Genomic DNA, 27,139 nt, shown 5'->3' with positions numbered 1-27,139 from the left:
GCTATAATTCACACTAGTGTGTTTGTGACTTTCTCAGTGGCCTATGCTAAGAGAGAGTTTGTGGCAACAGTGGTGCAACTTTGCCAGGTGTAGGCTCTCTGGGCTGTTTCTCAGGTCAGGGTATGTGTGCATCATAGGTTAGCCACCTTGGTGTCTGGCTCACTGGAGTTGATGCCATGGACTTAGGGATCTCTGGTCACTTGCCTGGCGTAGGGATATGCCTACCTGAAGTGGCCTGTGGGGCTGTTTCTTGGGCTTAGGACACAGTTGCCTGACTGGTCCATGGAGGTATCTGACAGGAGCAACCATGGGGCTGTCTCTCAGGCCCAGGATACAGGGATAGAGCTGCTCAGTCAGCCTAAGTGCATGTCTACTAGAGGCAGCCTGTGGTGCTTTTCTTGGGTCTGGGATGTAAGTGCAAAGCTGCTTGGCTATCTTAGGGATGTCCTCACTGGGGGCAATACACAGGGCTGTTTCTATGCCCCTTATTGTGAGTGGACACAGGACTTTTGTGCAGGTCGGGAGTATGTCTGCAAGGGGCAAAGGCCCTATATGGCTGTTTATCAGGGGCATTTAAGCAGCTTGAATGCTCAGGGGCCTCTCTTGCTGGGTGGAGGTAGATTGCTTGGTTCAAGGGCAGGTTTGTCCTGGGCAGGAATGGCAGACTATCCCTCTGGCTTGAGTATGTCACAGAGGTTGGTTTCCCTGCTATGCAGGACTGGAGTCACTGGCAATTTAGGCCCAAGTATTGTATAGCTGAAATTGTGGCATCTGCCACCCAAAATCACTTAGGATAATAAAGATAGAGTCCCAGTGCTGGAGAAGTGTGATGGCTACTGTTCTCTAGTGTAGGGTACACTCCAGAGTGCCTTGGGATTCAAGGTGGTCACATGATACAGCAGCTTGGCTCACAGGGGGTGGGTAGGGGATGGGGAGTGCACACCTTGTGCTCCTAACCCAGGGCAATGCAACTGCATGAATTCCTGGTAGCTCTCCAAACTGAGCTCAGGATTTGTGAGGACTGTGGGATTCTCCCATTATAAAGACTGTAGGTTTTTTGCAGTGACAGTGGTGGTTGGTAAAGATCTTCTGTTGACCTTTTCTCTACAATGGGAAGTCTCTCTTGACTCCAGGATGATCCGACCTGGGCAGGGAAGTGGGAGTGGCAGAGGCCCAATGCTTCAACGCTGCCCTCCTAAACTTCCAGTCACCAGAGGTGCTTCTCTACTCCCCTGCTGTCTCCAGAATACTCCCTTCAACGCTCCAGTCAAATCTTAGCTGGAGTTGCCTTCATCCTTTCTTGTGGGAATGATGAATGCCAGGAGTCTCTTACAGCAGTCTGTTGATATCACTCTCAATAGCTTTTTTTGGAAGGGGGAGGCTGAGGCAAGAGAATCCCTTAAGCCCAAGAGTTTGAGGTTGCTATGAGCTGTGACGCCACTGCATTCTACCAAGGGTGACAAAGTGAAACTATGTCTCAAAAAAAAAAATAGGGCGGTGCCTGTGGCTCAAAGGGGTAGGGCGCCAGTCCCATATGCCAGAAACCAGTTTGAACTATGTTCAAACCCAGCCCAGGCCAGAAACTGCAAAAAAAAAAAACAAAAAAAAACAAAAAACCTTTTTTTATGTAGATGAGTAACGGAGACTAAGGCAGTGGTATGGTACACAAATGATTTCTCTTGAGCACTGACCTCCCTGGGTTCAAATTGGTAGCTTCTTAACTGTATGATCTTAAGAAAGACACTTAACTCTGTAGGTCTTCAACAATAATCATTCCAAGGATGAGGGAGAGAGTGAGAGCAATATATGTGTACCTGAAGGCTTTCAGGCTGCTTTTGCGGATCTGCATTGAGGTTGCTGCTTTTGAGGATCTGCTTTGAGGTTGCTTTTAAAATTATATGTATTAATACTTTTCCTGAAAAACTAAAGTATTCAAGGTTAGGCGCCCATGGCTCAGTGGTTAGGGCAACAGCCACATGCACTAAACAGCAACCCGCCCAGGTTTGCTAAACAACAATGATGACAACAATAACAGAAAAATAGCCGGGCATTGTGGCAGGCACCTGGAATCCCAGCTTCTTGGGAGGCTTAGGCAAGAAAATCGCTTGAGCCCAAGAGTTTGAGATTGCTGTGAGCTATGACGCCACAGCACTCTATCAAGGAGACAAAGTAAGACTGCGTTTCACAAAAAAGTATTCAAAAAGTAGTATTTTAATGAGGTAATTTGACCAAGGTCAGACATCTAGAAGGATGACTGTAGGAATATAGGACACTTGGTATTTCTATTGGTATATCAGAATGAACTATTTGTGATATTCTCATTTTTTTCAAAATTCATTCAAAAACATTCATTTGTATTGAACACAGTTTTTATTTCTCAGAAGCTCAGGTTTGAATTTATAGTTTGGTTTTCTATTTCAGCAAAGCCATCTCTATAAAAGATGTACTCTAGGCACTACACTACTTTAGGGTATTATTACAAACATGGGTTTTCAGGGGACTATTAAGTCATAAATACTATTTTTTAAAAAATGTAGGTGATAGACTGCTAAAGGAAAATGAGTTTTTGCTAAACCTGGCATTCTCTGTGAATTTTTCAAGACTGCAAAGTAAATATTAACAGAAAAAATACCCAAAAATCTCTCAAGACCCATTGAGGTAGCTATATATTATTTTATTGCAATTCAAACAAATGGGTAAGAAGAAATGTCACTTGACACTATTATCTATTTCTCCTTTAAGTTACATATTAGATTTATAAATATACACGAAATTTACTCCTGGATCCTATTCTATGGGAAATACTATTTTAATTAGTAGCTATTTTTCATGAAATCATAAAATGATTTGTACGGACCCCCCCTCACTCTTCCTAGATTCAGGACTTGTTCCTATATTCCTCATACATGTGTCATCATAGGGGAACTCTTTTTTTTTTTTTTTTTTTTTTGTAGAGACAGAGTCTCACTGTACCGCCCTCAGGTAGAGTGCCGTGGCGTCACACGGCTCACAGCAACCTCTAACTCTTGGGCTTACGCGATTCTCTTGCCTCAGCCTCCCGAGCAGCTGGGACTACAGGCGCCCGCCACAACGCCCGGCTATTTTTTGTTGCAGTTTGGCCGGGGCTGGGTTTGAACCCGCCACCCTCGGCATATGGGGCCGGCACCCTACTCACTGAGCCACAGGCGCCGCCCATAGGGGAACTCTTTTACTATTCCTTACACGGAAGATGTTATTTGGCAATAATAAATGATTATGATTGTCAATTTTATAAGTTTTGTTCATTCATAATAGAATTAGGACAAAAAATAATCACAGAAAATGAGTAGGCCCTAGGAATGATAACGATATAATCTTTAATTAGAAGATTCATTAAGCTGAAATTCCTCTTGGACTTAGTACTTTAGGCTGGGTTTCCCAGCCTTTAAAAAAAAAGGCAGTTTAATAATTTTGGAATGTGATTCTGAGGAATAGGAATGGGAATCTTAGGAAAAATAAATTTGGTAAACCAATCGAAGGCTTAATTTTTAAGCTAGTCACTGATGCAGGTGACTGAAGCTTGGTCCCACTAGGAACGGCTAAAGAACTATGTAAAATGCACCTCAGAATTATCTACCCAACGGATAAACAGATTATTTATTTGGGGTAAATAATTCCAGGCACTCACTTCTGTCCCCATAGGCCAAGGGTATTAAGTCCTTCAAACCTCCAGGTTTGCGCATGTCAGAGTAGATTAGCAGCTTTCCACAGGTGTTCAGTGTAGCTGAGGTATCAGAAAGGACAGATGGAGAAAACTGAAAACTGAAAACAGAAAACAGAAAACTAAGGACACATGGTACAACAGAGGTGAAGTTCTACAGAATAATGAAACAGGTGAACTTAAAAATGGCCTAAGAGGATGTGAGGTGGGACACAAGAGGTATGCGATACAATCCATTTCTTGCAGCAGGCAGAGCTACGCATACTGAGTTCAGTCTGTCATGGTATTCAAGGAAGTAGCTATCCAGCACACTGATGCTAAATGCAAAAGATTCAGTGAAACAAGCTATCATGGTGCTAGATTTCCAGTCTGTAATTGATACTTACATCTGCCTCTTCCCCCACAAATTCTACATTTCTCACCAATTTGGCCAAACTGCTCAGTGACTTCAAGTTGTTTGAGTGGTGAGGTATCCCAAGCCCTCAACCCCAAAGTTGTTTTATCTTCCCAGGCTGTGGTTGTCCCTTTTAACATTATCACTTCACACCAAAAGATGCAATGGATCTCCTGGAAAGGACGTACTTTATCCTGCCTCCATGAATAGCTGTAACTCTAGCTCTTTGTGGTAGCCAGGTTCAGTTACCCCTTCCAATTTCATGCCTCTGTTTGCCTGCTGAACTGTTGATACAAAGAGCCGTTATGACTAGGTAGTTTTCATGGCTTCAGGTACCTCAGCTGCATAAGCCAGGCCATTACCTCATGAAAGTCTTCGTAACTGTAATATTATTTATACCAGTGTCATTACAACCAACAATGGGGTCCTTGTCACCAAATACCCGGTGAGTGATACAGTTTCAGATTCCCATCCTCACAAGTTGCTTTCTAGGGTCACTTCAGGTAACAAATGACCCATAAAGCAAATGTGGGACAATTGCTTGCACATAGGTTGATTTGGGGTAAATAATTTCAAACAGGAGTGGGGGACTAGGATGAGCAAAACAGAAAATGATGGAAACGAGGAGAAGACAATGCAAAAGTGTGTTATTAGTTGGCTACTGCTGTGGGCAACTGCGGTGTGATCGTTTCAGGGGAACTTCCGAGAAGTTGTGTGGAAAGGACCTCAGGATTGTCAAGCTGTGGGATGAAAGAAGTATTTATTTAACTCCCATCCTCCTTGTTGGTGGGGGTGCCGGTTCCCCAAACCCAGTTCATTATTACTTGGCTGAGCTAGAAAGTTCAATGGAGGCACAGAGGTAATGGAAAGCAAAAATGAATGCAAACTGAAAATAAAATTGGAGCAGCACAGGCAGTGTGAATAGGAAGTAAAAGTAACCTGCCCAAGTTTCAGTGTAACAAAGAGAAATTTTATTTAGGAAAAACAGAAGAACTTTAGAAAGTTTAGAGCACTTCCAAAGATAGTCGGAGAGCAAGTGAGAGAGACAGAGAGGCAAAGGCCTGCAGGTGTATAAATAACCCTCTGTTTGAAATTGGCCTCTCTGCCTCCAGGCAGTATTGCTTTTTTCTATTGGTCATAGGTTACCTGGGTTACTTCATACCCACATTTTTATGCACCCTCCAGACTTCCTGGTTCAGCAGGCCAGGTTTTTCTCCAACTCCCCTGAAGCCCCTTTCTTAGTGTTCCTTCTCATTCCTAGGTTGCAAGTCGCCCCAGGGGGTGTTTCAGCTCCCTCACACAGCCAGGGTAGATCACATGTGAGAATGATGACGTGGGCTCCTGCAGGCATACCTACCACATAGCAGGGGCAGTGGAAAAGCCAGGGGGGCAGAAGGGAGAGACATACAGTGCATCTGAGCCAACTGCTAGTCAGTTTGCTATACAGAACTGGTTGTTGGAGTAGAAAGGCTGAGAGAAGAGTTTTCTAGGACACAGTGAAATAAGCCCTTTAATAAAGCAATGTGTAAAATGCTATTGTTGGGTTTCAAGGCCAGCTGCCTGTCTCCTAAAATGTTGGGTTAAAGACAGCTGGATCTTTGGTTCTTAGAGTGCCCTTGGTTGAAAAATGATCAGACACCCCAAAGTAAGGCAAGCATGAAACAAAGTTTATTGAGGACAAAGAAGATAGGTTTATGGAGTAAGAGCAAGATATAGGCTCACAGAGCAGGATACATTCACCATAGACAGTGAACATAGGCAGGGAAAGCAGGCAATGAGACAGAGAGGCAAGGGTTACGGCTGGCAGTTCTCTTTTACCTCCTGAGCTTACTTCTTGATTCAGAGATCACCTTGGAACCAGAGTTTACAGCGCATGCAGACCTTCCATTAGCCTCTCTAAGAACCCCTTGTAGGGGTGTGGACCACATACTAATTAGTATTAAGGCTGTTCTAGGTCACCTTCAAGACTCTACTGTATGTGTTGTTAGGCTACAGTCATCTGTATCCTTTTGCAGTTCGCACACTAAATTCCTATTGGTAGATTGGTAGCTCATCTCTCCTCCCCAGGTGTGAGCTATCACTAGCGACAAAGGTGGTAGTTAAGGTGGGTGACACTGAAATGAGGGCCCCACCCTTGTCCTCCTTCCCCCAGGACAGCCTTTCCTAACTTACTACCTAACATTATGGGAGCTTAAATGGGGGAAGGGGTGGATGACAATCCCTGGGCTTTGAGGCATGAGTAAAAGTGCAGAGGGATCATTGTGATTGCCTTATTCATTTGTTACTCATTTTCTTTTCTTTTCTTTTTTTTTTTTGAGACAGAGCCTCAAGCTGTTGCCTGGGTAGAGTGCCGTGGCATCACAGCTCACAGCAACCTCCAACTCCTGGGCTCAAGTGATTCTCCTGCCTCTGCCTCCCAAGTAGCTGGGACCACAGGTGCCCACCACAATGCCAGGCTATTTTTTGGTTGCAGCTGTCATTGTTGTTTGGTGGCCTGGTCTGGATTCGAACCCACCAGCTCTGGTGTATGTGGCTGGTGCCTTAGCTACTTGAGCCACAGGTGCCAGTAATTATGTTCATTACCTTCTGTTCACCACCACTATGTAGGATAATATTTAGAAATAAACATATAATACATCAAGCACACAAAGTGAACTCAGTGTGAGTTTAAAATGACTTGCTATTCTTCCAGAGGCTTAAGGGACCTGGGCCCCCCCAGGACACATGCAGAGTTAGCTTGCCTGGAGGTAAAATTCCACAAGCCAATTCTCTGAAGTTGTGTACCACGTGAAGCCTGAGATGAAAGGGCATGCTGCCCTCCCTCAGAGATACAGGCCAGAGGGTTGACGTATGTTAAAAACATATTGTCAGAGGTCTATAGGTGCTCTGACTTGAGGAAAGACACAGTCGTTACTTCATACTGAGTAAACTGAGTGAACGCTTGAAGGTACTCTTCCATTAACTCTGTTCCCCTGTGGCTACTTTCTTCTTTGTGATCTTTATTTAGATACCTGCCCAAAGATTAGTCAGTGTCTAGAAGAAGATGTTTACTACAGAAGAGATTGTGTTGATATGGTAATAGGATATTTCCTTCCAAGTTAATTTCAGATAGGTAAAATTAGGTAATGGTGAAACTAACAGATGATAGATTGTGTACGTGACTAGAAAGGTATAAAATCAAACCCTGAATAAAGAACTTTGCTACACGCCATCCCATACTATGTAGTCTGTTTCTTGATTTAATAATTGCAGGAGCGAGTTTATACCCACGACAAAGCGGCTGTTCTTTCGCGTCTCCGGTCACGCAACACCACTACCCCTTTTTTTTTTGTAAGACACAGACTCAATTTGTTACCCTTGGTAGACTGCCGTGGTGTCATAGCTCACAGAAACCTCAAACTCTTGGGCTCAAGCGATTCTCTTGCCTCAGCCTCCCAAGTAGCTGGGACTACAGGTGCCCGCCACCATGCTCAGCTGGTCTTGAACTCCTAAGTTCAAGCAATCCACCTGCCTGGGCCTTCCAGAGTGCTAGGATTACAGGTGTGAGCCACTGCAGCCAACCTCTCACATTTTCTTTTCTTTTCCTTTCTTTTCTTTCCTTTTCTCTTTTGTTTTTTTACAGGACGAAAAGAAAGAAGAGGAGAAGGAATAGGAGAAGGAGAGGTTAAATACTTTTTCTGTAGCAAAAACTTTTTTTATTATTAAAAAAATAGTTTGGAACTAAAATTAAAAAGTATATTTCCCTCTGGACTGTGATTAATACTTTACTTGAGTGGGGGGGGGGAAGTGGGGGGAGTATGAGAAAGTACCTGAATAAATACAATGTGTACTCTAGGAATAAGAAAAGAGAATCGCTTAATACTGCGGTTTTTAAATTGCTATTCAAAACATGGCAAAGAAATGCATTTATGCTAATTTTAACAATGGGATGATTAATCCCCGATGGTCCTGAAATTGAAAAACAAATCTGAAACAGCTATTACAAATTCAAAGTTTGAAGGTGTGTTATTTGTACCCAATGGACAAACTTTCCAAATTTCTGTGGTTTATCTGCATGTTCCTTTCAGAAGAGAAAAGAAAATGTTTACATAATATACTTTTGCTTGCTTGGTATTGGAAAAAGAAAATATTTCTTACGTAGATGAGGACAGTAAGAGATGTTTAAAAAACAATAGATAAAAAGAGATACACATTAGGTATTAGAAACCCTACAAACCTCAACATTCAAATTCAGTATTTTATATGATTGTAATTATAGCTGTAATATTTGTTCTTTGGTTTCCCCATATTATAAAAGTTACGATTTATATTGAAGCTGTGATTCAGAGTGATTGATTCTAGTCACTATTTTCAATCCTAAAATTAGGATACTCTAAAATATATATTCTAAAATTTTTTGATAGTTTTATATGCATTTATAAAATTATTTCAGGTAATTTATAAATAAATCATCCTAGATTATTTTAAATATGCCTTTCCCATTCAAAACTGGTAAACTATCACCATGTCAAATTAAGTAGTTGCTATTGTCAATTATTTTTATTTTTTTTTAGACAGGGTCTTACAATGTTGCCCCTGGTAGAGTGCCGTGGCATCATGGCTCAGAGCTACCTCAAACTCCTGGGTTCAAGTGATTCTTTTGCCTCAATCTCCTGAGTAGCTGGGACTACAGGTGCCTGCCACAGGGCTGTTGACAAATGTATGCATCTCCATAACCATTATCCATATCAAACTACAAAATATTTCAATCACCTTAGAAAATTTTCTCATGTCCCTTTCCCAGGCAATTTGAATTTCCTGCCCCTACCTATAGAAGCTACTGTCTGAAATCTATAACCATTAACTCATTTTGCCCATAAACAATCTTAATATAAAAATAATTATATAGTATTTTATGTGTGGCTTATTTTACTCAATATGATGTTTCTGAAAACACCATCTAGTCTGTTGTATGTGTCAGTAGTCCTTTTTTTTTCTGAGTAGTATTCTATTGTCTGACTGTATTGCAGTTTGTTTATCCATTTTCCTATGGATAGAAATTTGTTTACAGTTTTGTGCTCTTATGTATAAAGCTGCTATGAATATTCACTTTTCTTGAGTGTATAAGATGGCTGAATCATAGGGTAGAGGAGGACACTTCTCTGGGTGGTCTTGTACTATCCCAGCTGTCCCCCACTTCTTGCTTGTAGTTCACAAGAATGATCATAGAATGTCCTGGCAATGTAACATTCTGAAATAGGAAAAGACTTGTTGAACGGCCTGGACTGTTCCAGTCCTTTGAAGAAACAAGGTATTTTTCAAGAATAACCCAGTGAGGGCTGGACACAGTGGCTCACACCTGTAACCTAGCATTCTGGGAGGCCGAGGCGGGTGGATGGCCTGAGCTCATGAGTTCTAGATGAGCCTGAGCCAGAGCAAGACCTCGTCTCTAAAAAAATAGCCAGGTGTTGTGGTGGGCGCCTGTAGTCCCAGCTACTTGGGATGCTGAGGCAAGAGAATAGCTTAAGCTCAAGAGTTTGAGGTTGCTGTGAGCTGTGATGCCACAGCACCCTACCAAGGGCGACATAATGAGACTGTCTCAAAAAAAAAAAAAAAAAAAAAAGGAAAGAAAGACTAGCCCAGTGAGCCCTTTAACCTTGGGGTCTATACCCAGATTGGCTGTTTTCTCTCAGCTACAGTGCTACAACACATGAGAAAAGACTCCATCCCTCACAGGCATTTGGGAGCCAGCTTGCCATGACTCCTAGGCTTCTGTTGTTCCTCAAAGCCTATCTTAGTGTAATGGAATTGCTGCATGTAACTTGTGTGCATGGGCATTTCATCACACTGAACTCTGAAAAGTTGATAGTGTACAGTGAACTGGTTTCACAGATTAGGTGTACATTCAACTTAGTAAGACAATGAAGAACAGTCTTCCAACCTGATACCATTTTATATTCCTACTCAGAATTGTATGAGAGTTCCAGTTATTCCACATCCTCAATAATGCTTTTTAAATTTTAGCCATTTAGCTATTGTGTCTATTTTGTATTTTTAGTCATTTGGTGGTATCTCGTGATTTTAATTTCAATTTCCTTGAAAATTAGTGAGGTTGACAGTCATTCTATATACTTATTGTTCTTTTTGTATTTTCTTCTGTGAAGTGTTTGTTCAAGTTTTTCCCCTTTTAATTGGCTTGCCTTTTTATTACTGCTTGTGGGAGTTCTTTAAATATTCTGTGTATTTGCCCTTTGTCATGTTTGTGTTATCTTCAATATTTTCTTCCAATCTGTGGCTTGTTATTTTCCTTTCTAAATGGAAGCTTTTTTTCTCTCTGTTTTTGTTTTATTTATTTGTTTTTAAAGAGCCTGAGTCTTACTATGTTTCCCAGGTTCCCGCCTAGCCTTAAGCAATCCTCCTGCCCCAGCCTCTTGAGTATCTGGTACTACAGTTGTGTGTCAGTATGCCCAGCATTAATGGAGTCTTTTGATGAGCATGAAGTGTTTCATTTTGATGAAGTCCAATGTATCATTTTTTTCTTTAGTGCTTTTTATATCTTGTTTGAAAAACACCTTTGCCTATCCTGCAAAACCCCTGAGTTTTGGTTTTATTTCACTTAGTCACATTTAGGTTGATTTTTCTGTAGGATGCAAAGTTAAGGGTCAAAGTTCATTTTACCGCATATTTTTTCGACTTGTTCTAATACCCTTTGTTAAAAGACCATCCTTTCCCTTTTTAAATGCATGACATCATTGTCAAAAATCAAATGGGTACATGTATGTGAGTTCTAGGTTCCGAATATATTTGAGGTCTAGGTTTTCCTATTCTCTTCCATTGAGATAATAGTCTAAATTTATGCTGATGTCACCTTCTCTTCATTACTGAAATTTAATAATAAGTCTTGAAGTCAGGTAGCATAAATTGTCCAATGTAGTTCTTTTTCAAAATTGTTTTGGCTATTTGAGGTCCTTTGTATACCCATAAAATATTGGAATCAGCTTGTCAATTAATTTCTAGGCCTCACCCAAAAAGCCTTTTGGGATTTTTTTAACTGGGATTGCAATTTTTTTTTTTTAAACAGGAGGAATTTTTTAACAGATTAGAAGAGTTTGTTGTTTTTTTTTCCCAGATCAATATGAGGGTAAAAATGATTAAGTTACATTGTTTTCATTTCTTTTTTTTTGTAGAGACAGAGTCTCACTTTACCGCCTTCAGTAGGATGCCATGATGTCACAGGACTCACAGCAACCCCTAGTTCTTGGGCTTCCGCGATTCTCCTGCCTCAGCCTCCCAAGTAGCTGGGATTACAGGCGCCTGCCACAATGCCTGGCTATTTTTTGGTTGCAGTTCAGCCGGGGCTGGGTTTGAACCCGCCACCTTCGGTATATGGGGCCGGCGCCCTACTCACTGAGCCACAGGCGCACTGTTTTCATTTCTAAAGTAAAGTTCAAGTTGCAGCTGAGCCCTTCATCCAGGGGGCGTGCTCAACACCCTGGCACTGTGCACATTACGTGAGATCCCACCAATCTGCTCTTCTTCCTCCCCCTATCCCTATCCTTCTTCTCCCCACTCCCTGACTAGACTATACTTGTGTTTTTCTCTTGTAGGGATATGTAGTTGTTTATATATTGATTTTCATATTAGTATTGAGTACATTGGATACTTGTTTTCCTGTTCTTCAGATACTTTACAAAGAAGAATGTGTTTCAACTCTATCTAGGTAAACACAAAAGATGTGACGTCTCTAGCAGAGGATATTAACAAATGGAAGAACATACCATGCTCATGGATGGGAAGAATCAACATTGTTAAAATGTCTAGACTTCCCAAAGCAATCTACCTATTCAATGCCATTCCTATCAAAATACCAACATCGTACTTTCGAGATTTGGAAAAAATGATTCTGCATTTTGTATGGAACCAGAAAAAAACCCGTATAGCTAAGGCAGTTGTCTGTAACAAAAATAAAGCTGGGGGCATCAGCATACCAGATTTTAGTCTGTACTACAAAGCCATAGTGGTCAAGACAGCATGGTACTGGCACAAAAACAGAGACATAGACACTTGGAATCGAATTGAAAACCAAGAAATGAAACTAACATCTTACAACCACCTCATCTTCGATAAACCAAACAAGAACATACCTTGGGGGAAAGACTCCCTATAATAAATGGTGTTGGGAGAACTGGATGTCTACATGTAAAAGACTGAAACTGGACCCACACCTTTCCCCACTCACAAAAATTGATTCAAAATGGATAAAGGACTTAAATTTAATGCATGAAACAATAAAAATCCTCAAAGAAAGCATAGGAAAAACACTGGAAGATATTGGCCTGGGGAAAGACTTCATGAAGAAGACTGCCATGGCAATTGCAATAACAACAAAAATAAACAAATGGGACTTCATTAAACTGAAAGGCTTCTGTACAGCTAAGGAGACAATAACCAAAGCAAAGAGACAACCTACACAATGGGAAAGGATATTTGCATATTTTCAATCAGACAAAAGCTTGATAACTAGGATCTATAGAGAACTCAAATTAATCCACATGAAAAAAGCCAACACTCCCATATATCAATGGGCAAGAGACATGAATAGAACCTTCTTTAAAGATGACAGACGAATGGCTAACAAACACAAGAAAAAATGTTCATCATCTCTATATATTAGAGAAATGCAAATCAAAACAACCCTGAGATATCATCTAACCCCAGTGAGAATGGCCCACATCACAAAATGTCAAAACTGCAGATGCTGGCATGGATGTGGAGAGAAGGGAACACTTTTACACTGCTGGTGGGACTGCAAACTAGTACAAGCTAGACCTCCCATTTGATCCTGCAATCCCATTACTGGGCATCTACCCAGAAGGAAAAAAATCCTTTTATCATAAGGACACTTGTACTAGACTGTTTATTGCAGTTCAATTTACAATTGCCAAAATGTGGAAACAGCCTAAATGCCCACCAACCCAGGAATGGATTAACAAGCTGTGGTATATGTACACCATGGAATACTATTCAGCCATTAAAAGAAATGGAGACTTTACATCCTTCGTATTAACCTGGATGGAAGTGGAAGACATTATTCTTAGTAAAGCAGCACAAGAATGGAGAAGCATGAATCCTATGTACTCAATTTTGATATGAGGACAATTAATGACAATTAAGGTTATGCGGGGGGGGCGGGAGGAAAAGCAGAAAGAGGGACGAAGGGGGGGGGTGGGACCTTGGCGTGTGTCACACTTTGTGGGGGCAAGACATGATTGCAAGAGGGACTTTGCCTAACAATTGCAATCAATGTAACCTGGCTTATTGTACCCTCAATGAATCCCCAACAATTAAAAAAAAAAAAAAAAAAGATGTGACGTCTCTATCTTTTCTTATGACTGAATAGTACTCCGTGGTATGGGATTGCAATTTTAATAATATTGAGTCTAATCTAATAGAGATTTTGCACATTTTGGTTAAATTTACTCCAGGTTATTTCATGGCTTTGATATTATTATAAATGGTTTTGAATTTTAAATTTTAGTTTCAAAGATTTTATTTATAATATTTTAAAATGTAATTGATTTATTTTTATACAGTGACCTTATATCCCACAATTTTGTTAAGTTCATTTTTAGTTATAGAAATTTGTGGTATATTTCTCTGGATTTCTACAAACTATATTCATTTAAAATGTAAGCAATACATTTGTAAATATTATTGATTCTTTCTTTTTAATATTTGTCTTTTACTTCTAATTATTCCTTCATTGCACTGTTTAGAACTTCTTTTTTTTTTTTTTTTTTTGAGACAGAAGCTCATTCTCTTGCCCCAGGCTAGAGCACCCTGTCATAGCTCACAACAACCTTAAACTCCTATGCTCAAGGGATCTTCTCAGCCTTCCGAGTAACTGGGACTATAGGCATGAGCAACCACACCCAGCTGGTTTTTCTATTTTTAGTAGAGATAAGGTCTCACTCTTGCTCAGGCTGGTCTTGAACATCTGAACAATCCACCTGCCTTAGTCTCTCAGAGTGCTAAGATTACAGGCATGAGCCACCATGCCAGCCTGGTTAGAATATCTAATACAATGTTGAACAAAAGTAGTGAGTGTGAACATTCTTGCCTTGTTTTAGACTTTAAAGTGGAAGACAGCTTACATTTTCCACCCAACTAAAGGAATATTAGTTAGGAATTGCATTTGGCCACATATAATATAAATATTTATTTTTTTATGAAGTGGTACAAATAAATTAAGCAGTTTTTCTCATGTATCAAGAAGTCTAGAAGTAGGCAGTCCAGAAATGATATATTACTCTATTGCACTGTTTGGAACCCAGGCTCCTTTGTCTTCCTACCTAGCTATTCCTAGGTTGTTTCCTCATGGTTACAACATAGCTAGTGTGCTCTTTCAAGTATCAATTCTATAATTCATGAAAAAAGAAGGGAAAGGGCAAAGGACAAAAAGTATAGGGCATCTGAGTATTTCATCTTTCAAGTAGCTTTCTTAAAATCCCAACTAAGATTGTATACTTATATCTTGTAGAACTGAACTGTTTAATAGACATTTATATCTGAAAAGGGGAAAATGTAGTTTTTGAAGAGGACTGATATGCTTGAGCTTAAGACATTCAATTTCTGTTAGTAAAGAAGAAGAAGAGAAAGTATACTGTTGGGTAGGCAGCTAGGTATTTCTATAAGTAGTAAAGCTTCATCTTGTATAAGACTACTAGTCTCTGAGTTAAGAATGCCAGAGAACAAGCAAGTCTGGTGGGGAAGTTCACAGATGATAAACTAGATGGCTTTAAGCTCTAAAATATTACAACTTAAAATGTGAAAATTCTAGACCAGGAATCTTTGATGCTAACAAAATAAGTTGAAGACATTTTGACAACTTGTTTAACAACATTAAGAAAATGTCATTTGGGGGGTGGGTAGAGGGAGGGGAATCGGTGGGATCACACCTGTGGTGCATATTACAGGGGTATTTGCGAAACTTGGTAAATGTAGAATATAAATGTTTTGGCACAGTAACTGAGATAACGCCGGAAAGGCTATGTTAACCACTGGGATAAAAATGTGTCAAATGGTTTATGAAGTGAGTGTATGATGCCCCATAATCATATCATTGTATACACTTATGATTTAATAAAAAAAAAAAAAGAAAATGTCATTTATTTGTAAATGAAAGCAGTGTCAGTTGCCTGAATTCAAGACAATTTCATTCCATTTCTTTCCACACTGTAAAAATGGTCATAAGACAGAAATAAACAGCTGGTTAAATAAGCTCATGTATCTTAATGATGTCTTTCAGATATGGATGTCTTGTTCAGCTAAAATAGGTCATTATTTTATACTAATTTCAATAATGGACAGTAGATGCTTGGGCAAAAATTACTGTACATTATATGAAATTTAAAATGTGCAAATAAGATGTCCTGGTCTCAGACTGACTGATGTTTAGGGAAGTGAGAAGAGAAGTAACAACTTCGGTGATAGAATCAAGGATATTTGAGGTGATAGTGATTCAAACCCATTTACACCACGGATTCTAGACTGACTCTGAGAAACATTTTAACTTAATAGATAAAATCATCTACAAACTTTCTATTTTCTTATTAATCATATATAATTTACTACAGATATATTTTCAGTGACCTCTATGAAAATATTTGTTGAAATGTGTTTATGCTGTTTCAAAAAAGACTGATGCTCATTATTGGTTCACCTCAAAAGGAAAAGAGAAAAAATGATTGATATGGTTATCTACTACGCTCCTATACATCAGGCTTCTCTGTTAGCCATAGGTCAGATTCTGGTTGTTTCCATTCTTCTCCAAGCAGTGTGTTAAAATGGAAAGACTTGAAATATTCTAGGCGATGGCTGAAAGCAAAGAAAAAGAAGGTGGGAATTGAAATGAATTATGCATTTGTGAAATAGTTGTCCTGAAGGGCTATTTGTTTTGTCACATCTATGCTAGGACAACATTCTATTTTAAGAAATATCAAAGGTAAGATGTATTCTACACATACAATTTTCTCACTTTAGCTATCAAACACTCGGCTCTGAAAACATTCACCCACATCTCAAAGCACTCTTCTTTCAATTCAGCAAATAGCTCCCTCACAGCTGGAGAGAGCAGCAAACACCAATCCTCAAAACCTGATTTATTCTGTCTGGGTTTAAACAAGTCATATTATACTCTTGCATATGTTTTTCTTTTCAAACGTGGATATAATTTATATCAGTCATATAAGCAATTGTTTTTAAAAGTCTCAGCTCTAGAGATTAGAGAACAGACTTATATCCTTTCCTTGCCAAAGCAAAGAGAAGTTAATGTAAAAAACTATTAATCCTAGTTCTTTTCATTCCAAGAAAACCATTTACTATTATGAAGCTTTCTCTGTGGGTTTATAAAGAGAGAAAGTCTTAGCTAACACGCTGCAGTAGAACTCCACTCTACAGGAAGTCACTGAACCAGTGTTTGAGTCACAACTATCAATCCCAGCGTAAGAGGTGAAAGAAACTACAAAGAAGGAGAAGAGAAAGGAAGGGGAAAGGATTGTACATAGAAAGCTTCAGGACTGGGGAGGAAAACAAAAGGAAAGAGGGAAAGTGTATCAGGCAAGATAAATATGCTGGAAGAGATGAAGGCAAAGCAGAGGGAAGTAAGAGCATGATAGAAAGAAGGCAAAGGGGGAGAGGAGAACTGTGCAGCACAGTGCTGGGTGGAAGGCAGGAGTATCTGTCTACATTGGTGCTTCTCAACCTTCCGAGTGCCTCCTAATGCTGCAATCCTTTAATACACTTCCTCATGTTGTGGTGACCCCCAACTATAAAATTATTTTCATTGCTATTTCGTAATAGTAATTTTGCTACTATTATGAATTGTAATGTAAATATCTGATATGCAGGATGTATTTTCATTGTTATAAAGGGGTTGCAACCCATAGGTTGAGAACCCCTGGTCTACATGGAGCAGTGCACATGAGGATATGCTGTTAGGCTCTTCCAAACACTCAGACTGACCATACTATCTTAGTTAGGCTGAGTAAGCTTAGCGGGGTATAGAGCAGGAATCATAGCTTGCCCATGGCTTTCCCCCCCAATGGGGTACTTCATGAAGTACTCGTAAGGTTGGCCAGGAACTATATTCTCCCTAGGTGACAGCTTCAAGTGCAAAGAAACAAGACTCATATTGGGAAAGTATAAGAGAAACCTTGGCTTAAACACTAGCTACCCCAGAGAAGCCAATATCTCTTGTAATAATTCCATAGGCAGAACTTCTAACGGCCACAGAGGGAACATGACTGTAAAAGGGAAACCCAAAGCCATGCTGCCTCCATGCTATATTTATAGTTCACTCAAAATTATTCTCAGTCCAGATGCAATTTACCAATTTTTGTCATCAGCAATGGTGCCTACAAACATAGTTGACATTTTTATTCTCATAAGGTTACCAGGAGAAGAGAACTAAAGAGGTAACTGAAGATCAGGTTTTCTTGCAGCAGGAAAAAGGATTTATTAACCCTTTGTTTGCATCAGGAAACACTGATGCCTCTAGCCATTTAGCTCTAAAGAGATTATAAATAAATCTGCAATCATACTTCTGTATTAGCTATTATAACACTCACTAAACAAGACTTTTCTCATACTAGTATAGAAAAATAAGCACTCTACTTCAGTAGTAAGGGAGATTATGTCAATCCAAAATTAATCTACCAGTAAGAGAGATTATGTCAATCCAAAATTAATCTATCAAGTTATTTTCTCAGAACCATTAGGGGACATGGGACTCTACCAGGTGCTTGGACACATACCTCATTGTCTTTGACCAAAAGATGTCAATACTTCTCTACCACAAATCAATTTCAAAAAAGCTCTTATTGTTGGGACATATGTTCTTTCATTTTCTACTTACAAATCAGGTTTTTGTCCTTCTTGCAGTTCCTGCTGAGGGACTGGGTAAAGAGCTTCATAACTTCGCTTATCTTTTGATCCATGAATTGCAAATGCATTGAATTTTGTCACGTTTGGTGGAAAATAACTCCAAGGAAGATAAGCTTTACCTTCCCATTTTGTCTCTTCTCTGGACACTTCGAATGATAAGGCAAGTTCTTGCTATAGCAACATGTGAAACATAAAAGGTAAATAAACCTGTTCTTTAAACATATAAATATATGTATCACTTGTGTACTTAAGGATTTTCTCTCATATTTTTACTTACTTTCCATACATTTCTTCTTCCAGAGAGTAAAAGCACTAAATGTTGTCCATGGCTGTCAAAATTAAGATTCCTTGTGAGTGTTTGAAAGAAATAAACGTTATTGTCTTTACTATTCTTCATATCTGGAATGCGTGTGCTTATAAATAAATTTCCAAATAATTAAAAGATGCTAATACTAACATTTGATACCAATATTTGCTAATTATAGGAAGAGTTGATGTGTTTAGTTACTTAGAAATGATATCTTTGGGTTTACCATTTTCCGGACAATTTCCATCAAACTCATAAAGCTTCACATGCTTGGATTGCTTTTTATATTCTTTTAAGTAAGAAATTATATAAAATGCTTCATTTGGTTGGATGACACATAGTATGACAAAGGATCTGGAGATACCATGTTATTTGGAGTTTATAATACATGTAAAAACAGTTTATTTACTTGTTTATTTTTTTAGATGGAATCTTACTCTGTCACCCTGGGTAGAGTGTCGTGGTGTCATAGCTCACAGCAACCTCAAACTCCTAGGTTCAAGTGATTCTCCTGCTTCAGCCTCCCAAGTAGCTAGGACTATAAAGGCCTGCCAACACTCCCAGCTAGTTTTTTCTATTTTTAGTAGAGATAGGGTCTTGCTCTTGCTCAGGCTGGTCAGGAACTCCTGAGCTCAAGTAATCACCTGCCTTGTTTTCCCAGAGTGATAGGATTAGAGGCATGAGCCACTACACCCAGCCTAAAAAGTTTCAAAAGTGAAAGTACTCTAAAGAAAGCTAGCACGAATTTCCAAGTCTGAATTCAACAACTTTAATAAAGGTCATTTCTGTTAAAAAAAAAAAAAAATAATAATAATAATAGGGTGGCGCTTGTGGCTCAAGGAGTAGGGCGCCGGCCCCATATATTGGAGGTGGCAGGTTCAAACCCAGCCCCGGCCAAAACCTGCAAATAAATAAATAAATACACAAACAGTAGTGAAAGCTGATGAGCAAAATAAAAATAAAAATAAAAATAAATAATAAAAATCAGGAACCTCATTAGGAAGATAGAAAATACAAAATAAAGACTAAAACTAGTCAACAGGCTAAAGATTTTAATCTTTACATATTTTCTCACACAACTATCCTCAACTTCTCCGCCTCTTGCGTTTTCCTGCTTTGTACCATTAGTTCAGGCACCAATGTCATATTTTCTTTTTTTTCTTTAATCTCTTCCTCTTTCTGCCATTATTTATTTATTTATTTTTGTTTGTTTGTTTGTTTTGCTTTGAGAAAAAGTTTCACTCTGTTGCCTATGCTACAGTACCATGGAGTAGCTCACAGCAACCTCAAACTCTTGGACTCAAGGAATCCTCCTGCCTCAGCCTCCACAGTAGCTGGGACTATAGGCACCTGCCACAATGTCCAGCTAATTTTTCTATTTTTAGTATAAAGAGGGTCTCCCTCTTGCTTAAGCTGGTTCCCAACTTCTGAGCTCTGGCCATCCACCAGCCTCGGCCTCCCAGAGTACTAGAATACAGGCATGAGCCTGTAATTACAGGGGACCACCACAACTGGCTCCAATGTCACATTTTCAAAAAGAAACACAACTATTTGCACAAGGAAACTCTGATAATAGTGTAAAATTGAGATTAGCCAGGTCAGTAAGAATCAAAGGATTTCACGTATTTACATGAAACAAATTTTTTGTCTCTGGAAAAAGCAGTATCTTAAACATTTCTATACATATAAGTTTTACTTTTCAGGGAGATTTCTTCAGTAAATTATTCTAACAGAAGACAAGTACTATTTTCCATTTAAAAGTCTTCTGAGGCCAAGGTAGCAGTACTCTGCCTGGGAGCTTGAGGTCCCAGTTACTCTGGAGGCTGAGGCAAGAAGGTTGCTTTAGCTCAAGAGTTTAAGGGTTGCTGTGAGCTATGAAGCCATCGAAATTTACCAAGGGTGACAAAGTGAGACTGTCTCAGAAAAAAAAAAGTCTTCTGATTATTTTTATTACTATGCACCTTAAGAATACATCTTAGAAGGAGTAAAAATTTTGCAACTTTAGACCATAATTTTTTCCTATTACTTTCCTAGAGGTTAATTAACTGTTACAGGAATTGATTGCCTAAAGCAAAATCATGATTCTTGATCATTAAATATCCTAATGTGTATGAACCAAACTACTCTGAGGATTTTTTTTAATTGTTTGAGATTCATTGAGAGTACAAAGAAATTAGGTTATACTGATTGTATTTATTAGATAAAGCCCCTCCTATAATTGTGTCCCACCCCCAAGAGGTGTACCACAACCCCCATCTCCTCCAGCTTTTTTTAACTGTTAAAATCTATTAATTTCATACACAATTATTACTTCATAATTTCTTCATAAAAGGGAATGTAATTATTCTATTTATCCAGTGTTAAGGCATCACTTTATGAAAATGAACTGATGTTATCGTCTAATAAAATGAAAACTAGTTTTCACCATTCTAAGGGCTAAACTTTAGAATTACAAATTACAAATGTTTGCCTTAGCTTTCTTACCTACAAGGGGAAAATAATCACACAATAGTTGAAATTTTCTTGCCTCTGATAATAGTTTATGAGAATTAATTAGTTTTTTAATAAACAATGTTGGCATATTAGTTCAAATGTGACAAACAAACGATTATTCTTCTTAAAAAAGTAATTCAAACATCTAGATTTTCCATATTAGACTTAGCAAAACGTTAAAATAAGGGAAGTAAGGGAAAATAAGATCTAAGACTTATTTAGATCACTTGCTTGGAGCCCTCTAACCAGCCTATTTAGGAACAAAGGCTACCAGATATTAGATACTAAGAGGCACTGACATGGCTTTTAAAAATGAATAACAGCAATATAAATAAAGATTTCATTATTAAATATTTTACTAATTTAAAATTTGCTATAATTTAGATGGCAAGTTTGCCAACCAGATAAAGAGGTTCCCAGTAGACAGTTAAACTTGAACCAAGAGAGTTCAAGGTTAATATTTTGAATGAGTCCAAGAAATTCCACATGTGATTTAGTTTTTTATCTGGCACTGAATGCAAAAGTGGACAGTCTGTATTCAGTAAATGCATGATGAATAATGGAAGGAACAGATGAATACATAAAATAAAAGTTTAATCTAGTCATTCAAAAAATCCCCTAAAAGAAACATTTTCATTTTTTCGACACAGAGCCTCAAGCTGTCACCCTGGGTAGAGTGCTCACAGCTCACAGCAACCTCCAACTCCTGGGCTTAAGTGATCCTCTTGTCTCAGATTCCCAAGTAACTGCGACTACCGGCGCCTGCAACAACACAACGCCCAGCTATTTTTTGGTTGTAGTTGTCATTGCTGTTTGGCAGGCCCGGGCTAAATTTGAACCTGCCAGCTCTGGGGTGTGTGGCTGGCGTCTTTGCTGCTTGAGCAGGTGCCAAGCCAAAGAAACATTTTCATATGCTAGCTGAATTCATTATATCTAAATGTCTCCTTTTATTTCTGAATAGATAGTATATAAAAATGCAAATTTATGGAAGAAATAACGAAGAGTTCCTATTTTATAACAATTTTCCATTTTGCAAAGAAAATTATCTTCAAATTTATTAAAAATCCACATTAGTGAATTGAAAATAAGATTGACAGGCTGAGCGCAGTGGCTCATTCCTATAATCCTAGCACTCTCGAGGTGTGTGGATTGCCTAAACTTAGGAGTTTGAGACTAGCCTGAGCAAGAGTCAGACTCCAGCCGTACTACAAATACAAAAATCAGTGCCTGTAGTCCTCCCTACTTGGAAGGATGAAGCAAGAGAATTGCTAGAGCCCAAGGGTTTGAGGTTGCTAGAAATTATGTCACCATGGCACTCAACCCTAGGGTGAATAAGTGAGACCCTGTCTCAATAAAACAAAAAAAAAAGAAAAGAAAAGAAAGAAAAATAAAATAAGGTGAAAATACCTCAACCATTTAGAATACATGAATATAGTCTAAACACATGTCCTAAATGTACTTCATTTGAAAATAAGGAATTATATGAAAGTATACACTTCAGATTAGCCTTCTTCCTAGTTAGTTGGAATTAACAAAATTTACTATAACTATATGATTTATAACTAAAAATATTGTGGTTGAATTATGTAATAACAATTAACAAAAAATATTTTATACTTACGGACAAAGTTCAACTTCTAAATACTGCTCAGTTATATCATTCAAGAAAAATGCTTCCACAACTTTTAAAAACAGAGATATGACATATTGAGAAATTTCATGTTTTTGAGAAATTTAATTTGCTTCTTGAGAATTAAATAATTTGTGTATCCTTAGAATATATAATAAATTAAGTATTTTTAGTTATAATACTATCTCTAGTAGGAAAAGGGTAAAGATAATAGACATTAGCTGGAGGAAGAAATATATAGGAAATAAATCAAGACCAATTTTCTCCTGTATCAGATTGGCATAAATAAAAAAAATTAATTTGCTGCCACTGAGGATATAATCATATTTCTGTATGAAATCAACATTATCATACAGATTTTAGTCTAGTTCTATTCTAGGATTTATCCTATGAAAAATAATCAGACAACTGGAAAAAGAATAAGTATAATTGCTATTCATCAAAGTATTGCTCAAAAATTGAAAATAATTTAAATAATTAACTCACACTATATAGAATTATCTCTTAATCTACAAAAATATATAAAATCTATAAATAAACATCCTATTATACAAGAGAACTGCTAAATAAATTATGGAAATTTTATGTTCATGCAATGGAATACAATGAAGCCATTAAAAACAAAGACACAGTTAAATATTTGTAAACCTGGGATGATACCTATGACATTTGATAAGTAGCCTGCAGAACAGCAACCAAATGTACATGAAATTAAAATGTGCATGTGTGCTTGTGCTTAGGTGTCTGCAAAATGTACACAAAAATGTTAAGACTACTTATCTATGATTGATAGAAGACATAGTACATACAGATAGATGATCTTTCTTTTCTTCTTTATAATTTCCTGGAATTTTATGAGCATATGCTATTTTAAAAATTATTTAATTGTGAAAGCAATACATCTTCCTTGTAAGTAATTAAAACAACACACATATATACAAAGAAAAAAGTTCAAGTGACTTTTTTCTCCCTTTGGCCTAGAACCTGCCAGAATTTTTCTGTGCTTCTACAAACTATTTTACCTGCTCAGATTTTTTTTTTTTTTTTGTAGAGACAGAGTCTCACTTTATGGCCCTCGGTAGAGTGCCGTGGCCTCACACAGCTCACAGCAACCTCCAACTCCTGGGCTTAAGCGATTCTCTTGCCTCAGCCTCCCGAGTAGCTGGGACTACAGGCGCCCGCCACAACGCCCGGCTATTTTTATTTTTTGTTGCAGTTTGGCCGGGGCTGGGCTTGAACCCGCCACCCTCGGCATATGGGGCCGGTGCCCTACCGACTGAGCCACAGGCGCCGCCCACCTGCTCAGATTTTTAAAAAATAAATATGGAATCATACTTTACTACAATTTGCTTTTTGTTCAACTAAAAACTCTCCTGCATATAAATACCATATTCTTTTTAATGACTGAATAGTATTCTCTTATAGAATATTATAACTTACTCATTTAATCCTTCTGAGTAGACATTTGTTTCCAATTTTTCATGTGTTATTTTTATAATAAAATAGCCAAGATGTATACATAATTATGTCATCAATTTAGAGAACTGCATTGTCCCTTTCTAAATTTATTACCTATATAAATTAGAACATCTTCTGTAATAGATAATTGTATGTGTTAACTTGACTAGGCCACAGTACTTAGATTGAGCACAGATGATTTTAGTTGTTTCTATGAAGATTTATTTTGTTTGGTTTTGTTTTGAGAGACAGTCTCATTTTGTCGCCTTTGGTAGAGTGCCCTGGTGTCACAGCTGACAGCAACCTCGAATTCTTGGTCTCAAGTGATTCTCTTGCCTCAGCCTCCCAAGGAGCTGGGACTACAGGCGCCCGCCACAACACCTGGCTATTTTTTTAGAGAGGAGGTCTTGATCTGGCTCAGGCTGGTCTCTTAAGTCGTGAGCTCAGGAGATCTACCCCGCGGCCCCCTCCTCTCCCTCCCCCCCCCCCCCCCCCCCCCCGCCTCCCACAGTGCTAGGATTACAGGCGTGAGCCACTGCATGCCTTGAAGGTATTTTTTTAAATGAGATTAACATTTAAATCAGTAGACTTCTAGTAAAACAGATTACCCTCTACAATGTGACTGGGTCTCACCCATCAGTCAAAAGCCTTAATGGGTAAAAAGACTGACATCCACTAAGAGAGTTCTGCCAGCAAACAGCCTTCATGGTTGAACCACAGTATCAACTCTTCCTTGGGTCTGCTGGCCTCCCTTACAAATTTTGGACTTGCCAGCCTCCACAATTGTGTAACCACATTCCCCACAAAAAATCAATCTCTCTATCTCGCCCCTCCACCACCACAAATACATCTTCTGATTTCTAATTTCCCTCATCACCTTACAAAAATTTTAGCAGGTTTTCTGTGTTAAACACTGTATCAGATTCTGATTAGCTCACAATCTAATCAAATACTAAAGTGGAGAATTTTAGTACAAATTCAAAAATGGAAGAATTTATAGGTAATTATAAGAAAAAAATGAATCAGAAAAGAAAAAAAGTTGTTTAGCTCAAAAAAATGCTTTAGGAAAGGATTCCTGCAGAAGGTCCTATCTAAGATCCATCTTGAAAAATGAGCTGGAGGTAGGTAAAGAATGATGGAAGCTTCATTCTAGGGTAAGAGAGCAGTATGATCACAGGTATACAATTAGGAAATATTGTGGGTTATTTAAAGACTATAAGAAGGTTCGATGCCCATTGCTCAGTGGTTAGGGCGCCAGCCATATACACCATGGGCTAGCAGGTGTGAACCCGGAGCAGGCCTGCTAAACAACAATGACAACTACAACAAAAAATAGTCGGGTATTGTGGTGGGTGCCTGTAGTCTCAGCTACTTGGCAGGCTGAGGCAAGAGGATCGCTTGAACCCAAGAGTTTGAGGTTGCTGTGAGCTAAGACGCCATAGCACTCTATAGAGAGTGACAAAGTGAGACTCTGTCTCAAAAAATAAATAAATACATAAATAAAGGCTATAAGAAGTTCAGTCTTACTAGGCAAATCTTTCAGTGCAGGAAGAACTGGTGATGCTGCAGAGAGAAGGGGCCAGGTCATAAGCAAGCTAATAGAGAGATCATATGAAGAAGGATAAAACTTACCTTGAGAGGACAAAGATTTTCAAGTAACTGAAAGATAAGTTTAATTTTTCATTTTAAATAGATCATTTAGATCACTCTGGCTTCTAACTGAAGAATGGGCTTAAGGGCTAAAAATCTATTTAGGAGGCTCTGCCCTAACCCTGGTAAAAAATGATGAAGGCCTAACTTTTGGTGAGGATGGTGGAATGAATGTGAGGCACTGATTTAGAGAAACATCTAGGAGACGAAACTGATAGGACTTAGGAAATAAATCCAAATATGGGATGTAAGAGAGGACATCTTGGAAAGACTTTTAACAATTTCCAGATTTGGTGCTCTGATGTATGTAATGTTAGTGCCATTTTAAGATTGGGCAAGTAGGTAAAGAGGCAGTTTATGAGAGAAGTAGATGGGTTGAGTTCGGTACCTGTAGTACCTCTAGGAGATAAGTCATATTGGTGTGTATGATACTAGAAAGATAATAAATATTATACCAGTTCTGTATCAATAAGATATCATGACAACTTTAACACTGACAAAAGTGTGTTATACAAATGGTATAAAGAAAATAGACACTAGTATTCATCAAAGTCTTCTTGAAGAAATGGGACCTGAATTAGATTTTGAACTATGTACATTAGAGGCAAGAGGAATAGAATGAGAAAGTACATGCGTAAAGAGCTTTTGGTTGAATATAGCAGCCTAATTCATGAGTACCCTGAAAGCTTATACAAAGGGTTTGAACTTTATCCTATGGATAATGGTCTATGATCTGGGGAAAGGCATTACCAAGACTACTAGTTCAGAAAGATAAATGTGGGGTAAGAAGGGATACATACAACAAAGCTGAAACAGAGTAATTTCATGGCATGTCTGAATAGCCTTAATTTGATATGTGAGGTAACTTACCAGTGTAAAGACTACATTTCATGTTGAGGTTGACAGTGTTTCTACAATAAGTAAAACATCCCAAAACTTCCATAAAGAAGGTTTATAAGGTAAAAAGTGGTAACCTGAATATACAGGAATAACCTGAATAAAACAGGAATGATGAAATCTTCTTAGAATAAGTAATAGAAGTACAGAAAAGAACTATGGCAGCAATATAAAAATCTGGATTTGTAACTGCCATTTTTCACTGTATAATGGAGAAAAAGTCAGAATGAGAAAGTGGTAGAAAATGTCAGAAACCGCACATGTCAATTGCTCAGAAGCATTCACTTCCTAATAGCAAGATAAAACACTAGTTCTATGAGAGGTTATTATAAAAAGATCTATGTTTACAATAAAATACAGTACTTGCACTTACCTTCATGATTCCATAGTTCATTGAAAGGCTTTCCTGTTTCTCCAAGTGGGGCTGGAGGATCATTGAAAAATGGAGCACTAACTTCCATCATCACCCCTCTGTCACCTGGATTGAGCCTGACAAACACTGGCTCATGCTTCACTGGAAAGCCATCCCAAGTGTGTTCAATTTTAAAATTCATCTGAAGACTTTGAAGGAAAAAAATATTAAAACGAACTCTTCAACAATATATAAATGTTTTCTTCAGTTAGAAATGAAATGCATATTTCAGTGCTAAATAGCAGATAGCGAAGCAGCAGAGTGACAAGAACATG

General features: G+C 38.4%; 1 protein-coding gene across 4 annotated transcripts in view; it reads right to left on the bottom strand.

Moving 5' to 3' along the window:
* Positions 1-3,214: 3,214 nt before the first annotated feature.
* C1H4orf33 (chromosome 1 C4orf33 homolog) overlaps positions 3,215-27,139 on the bottom strand; it is a 32,703-nt gene continuing 8,778 nt past the window's right edge. Inside the window, exons 3-7 of one of the 4 annotated variants that reach the window (XM_053580541.1) lie at positions 26,826-27,013; positions 22,439-22,499; positions 18,295-18,364; positions 17,989-18,188; positions 3,215-3,801 (exon numbers count right to left, since the gene is read on the bottom strand). In XM_053580541.1, coding sequence (XP_053436516.1) covers positions 3,633-3,801; positions 17,989-18,188; positions 18,295-18,364; positions 22,439-22,499; positions 26,826-27,006 — 681 coding nt within the window. In that variant the 5' untranslated portion in view covers positions 27,007-27,013 and the 3' untranslated portion in view covers positions 3,215-3,632. Of the gene's footprint in view, positions 3,802-15,219; positions 15,951-17,988; positions 18,189-18,294; positions 18,365-22,438; positions 22,500-26,825; positions 27,014-27,139 lie in introns of those variants that run through there. The other 3 variants (XM_053580620.1, XM_053580692.1, XM_053580769.1) reach the window with 3 other exon arrangements.

This window comes from Nycticebus coucang, chromosome 1 (assembly GCF_027406575.1).
Source record: "Nycticebus coucang isolate mNycCou1 chromosome 1, mNycCou1.pri, whole genome shotgun sequence".
NCBI lineage: Eukaryota > Metazoa > Chordata > Mammalia > Primates > Lorisidae > Nycticebus > Nycticebus coucang.
This window is presented reverse-complemented; position numbering and strand designations above follow the sequence as displayed.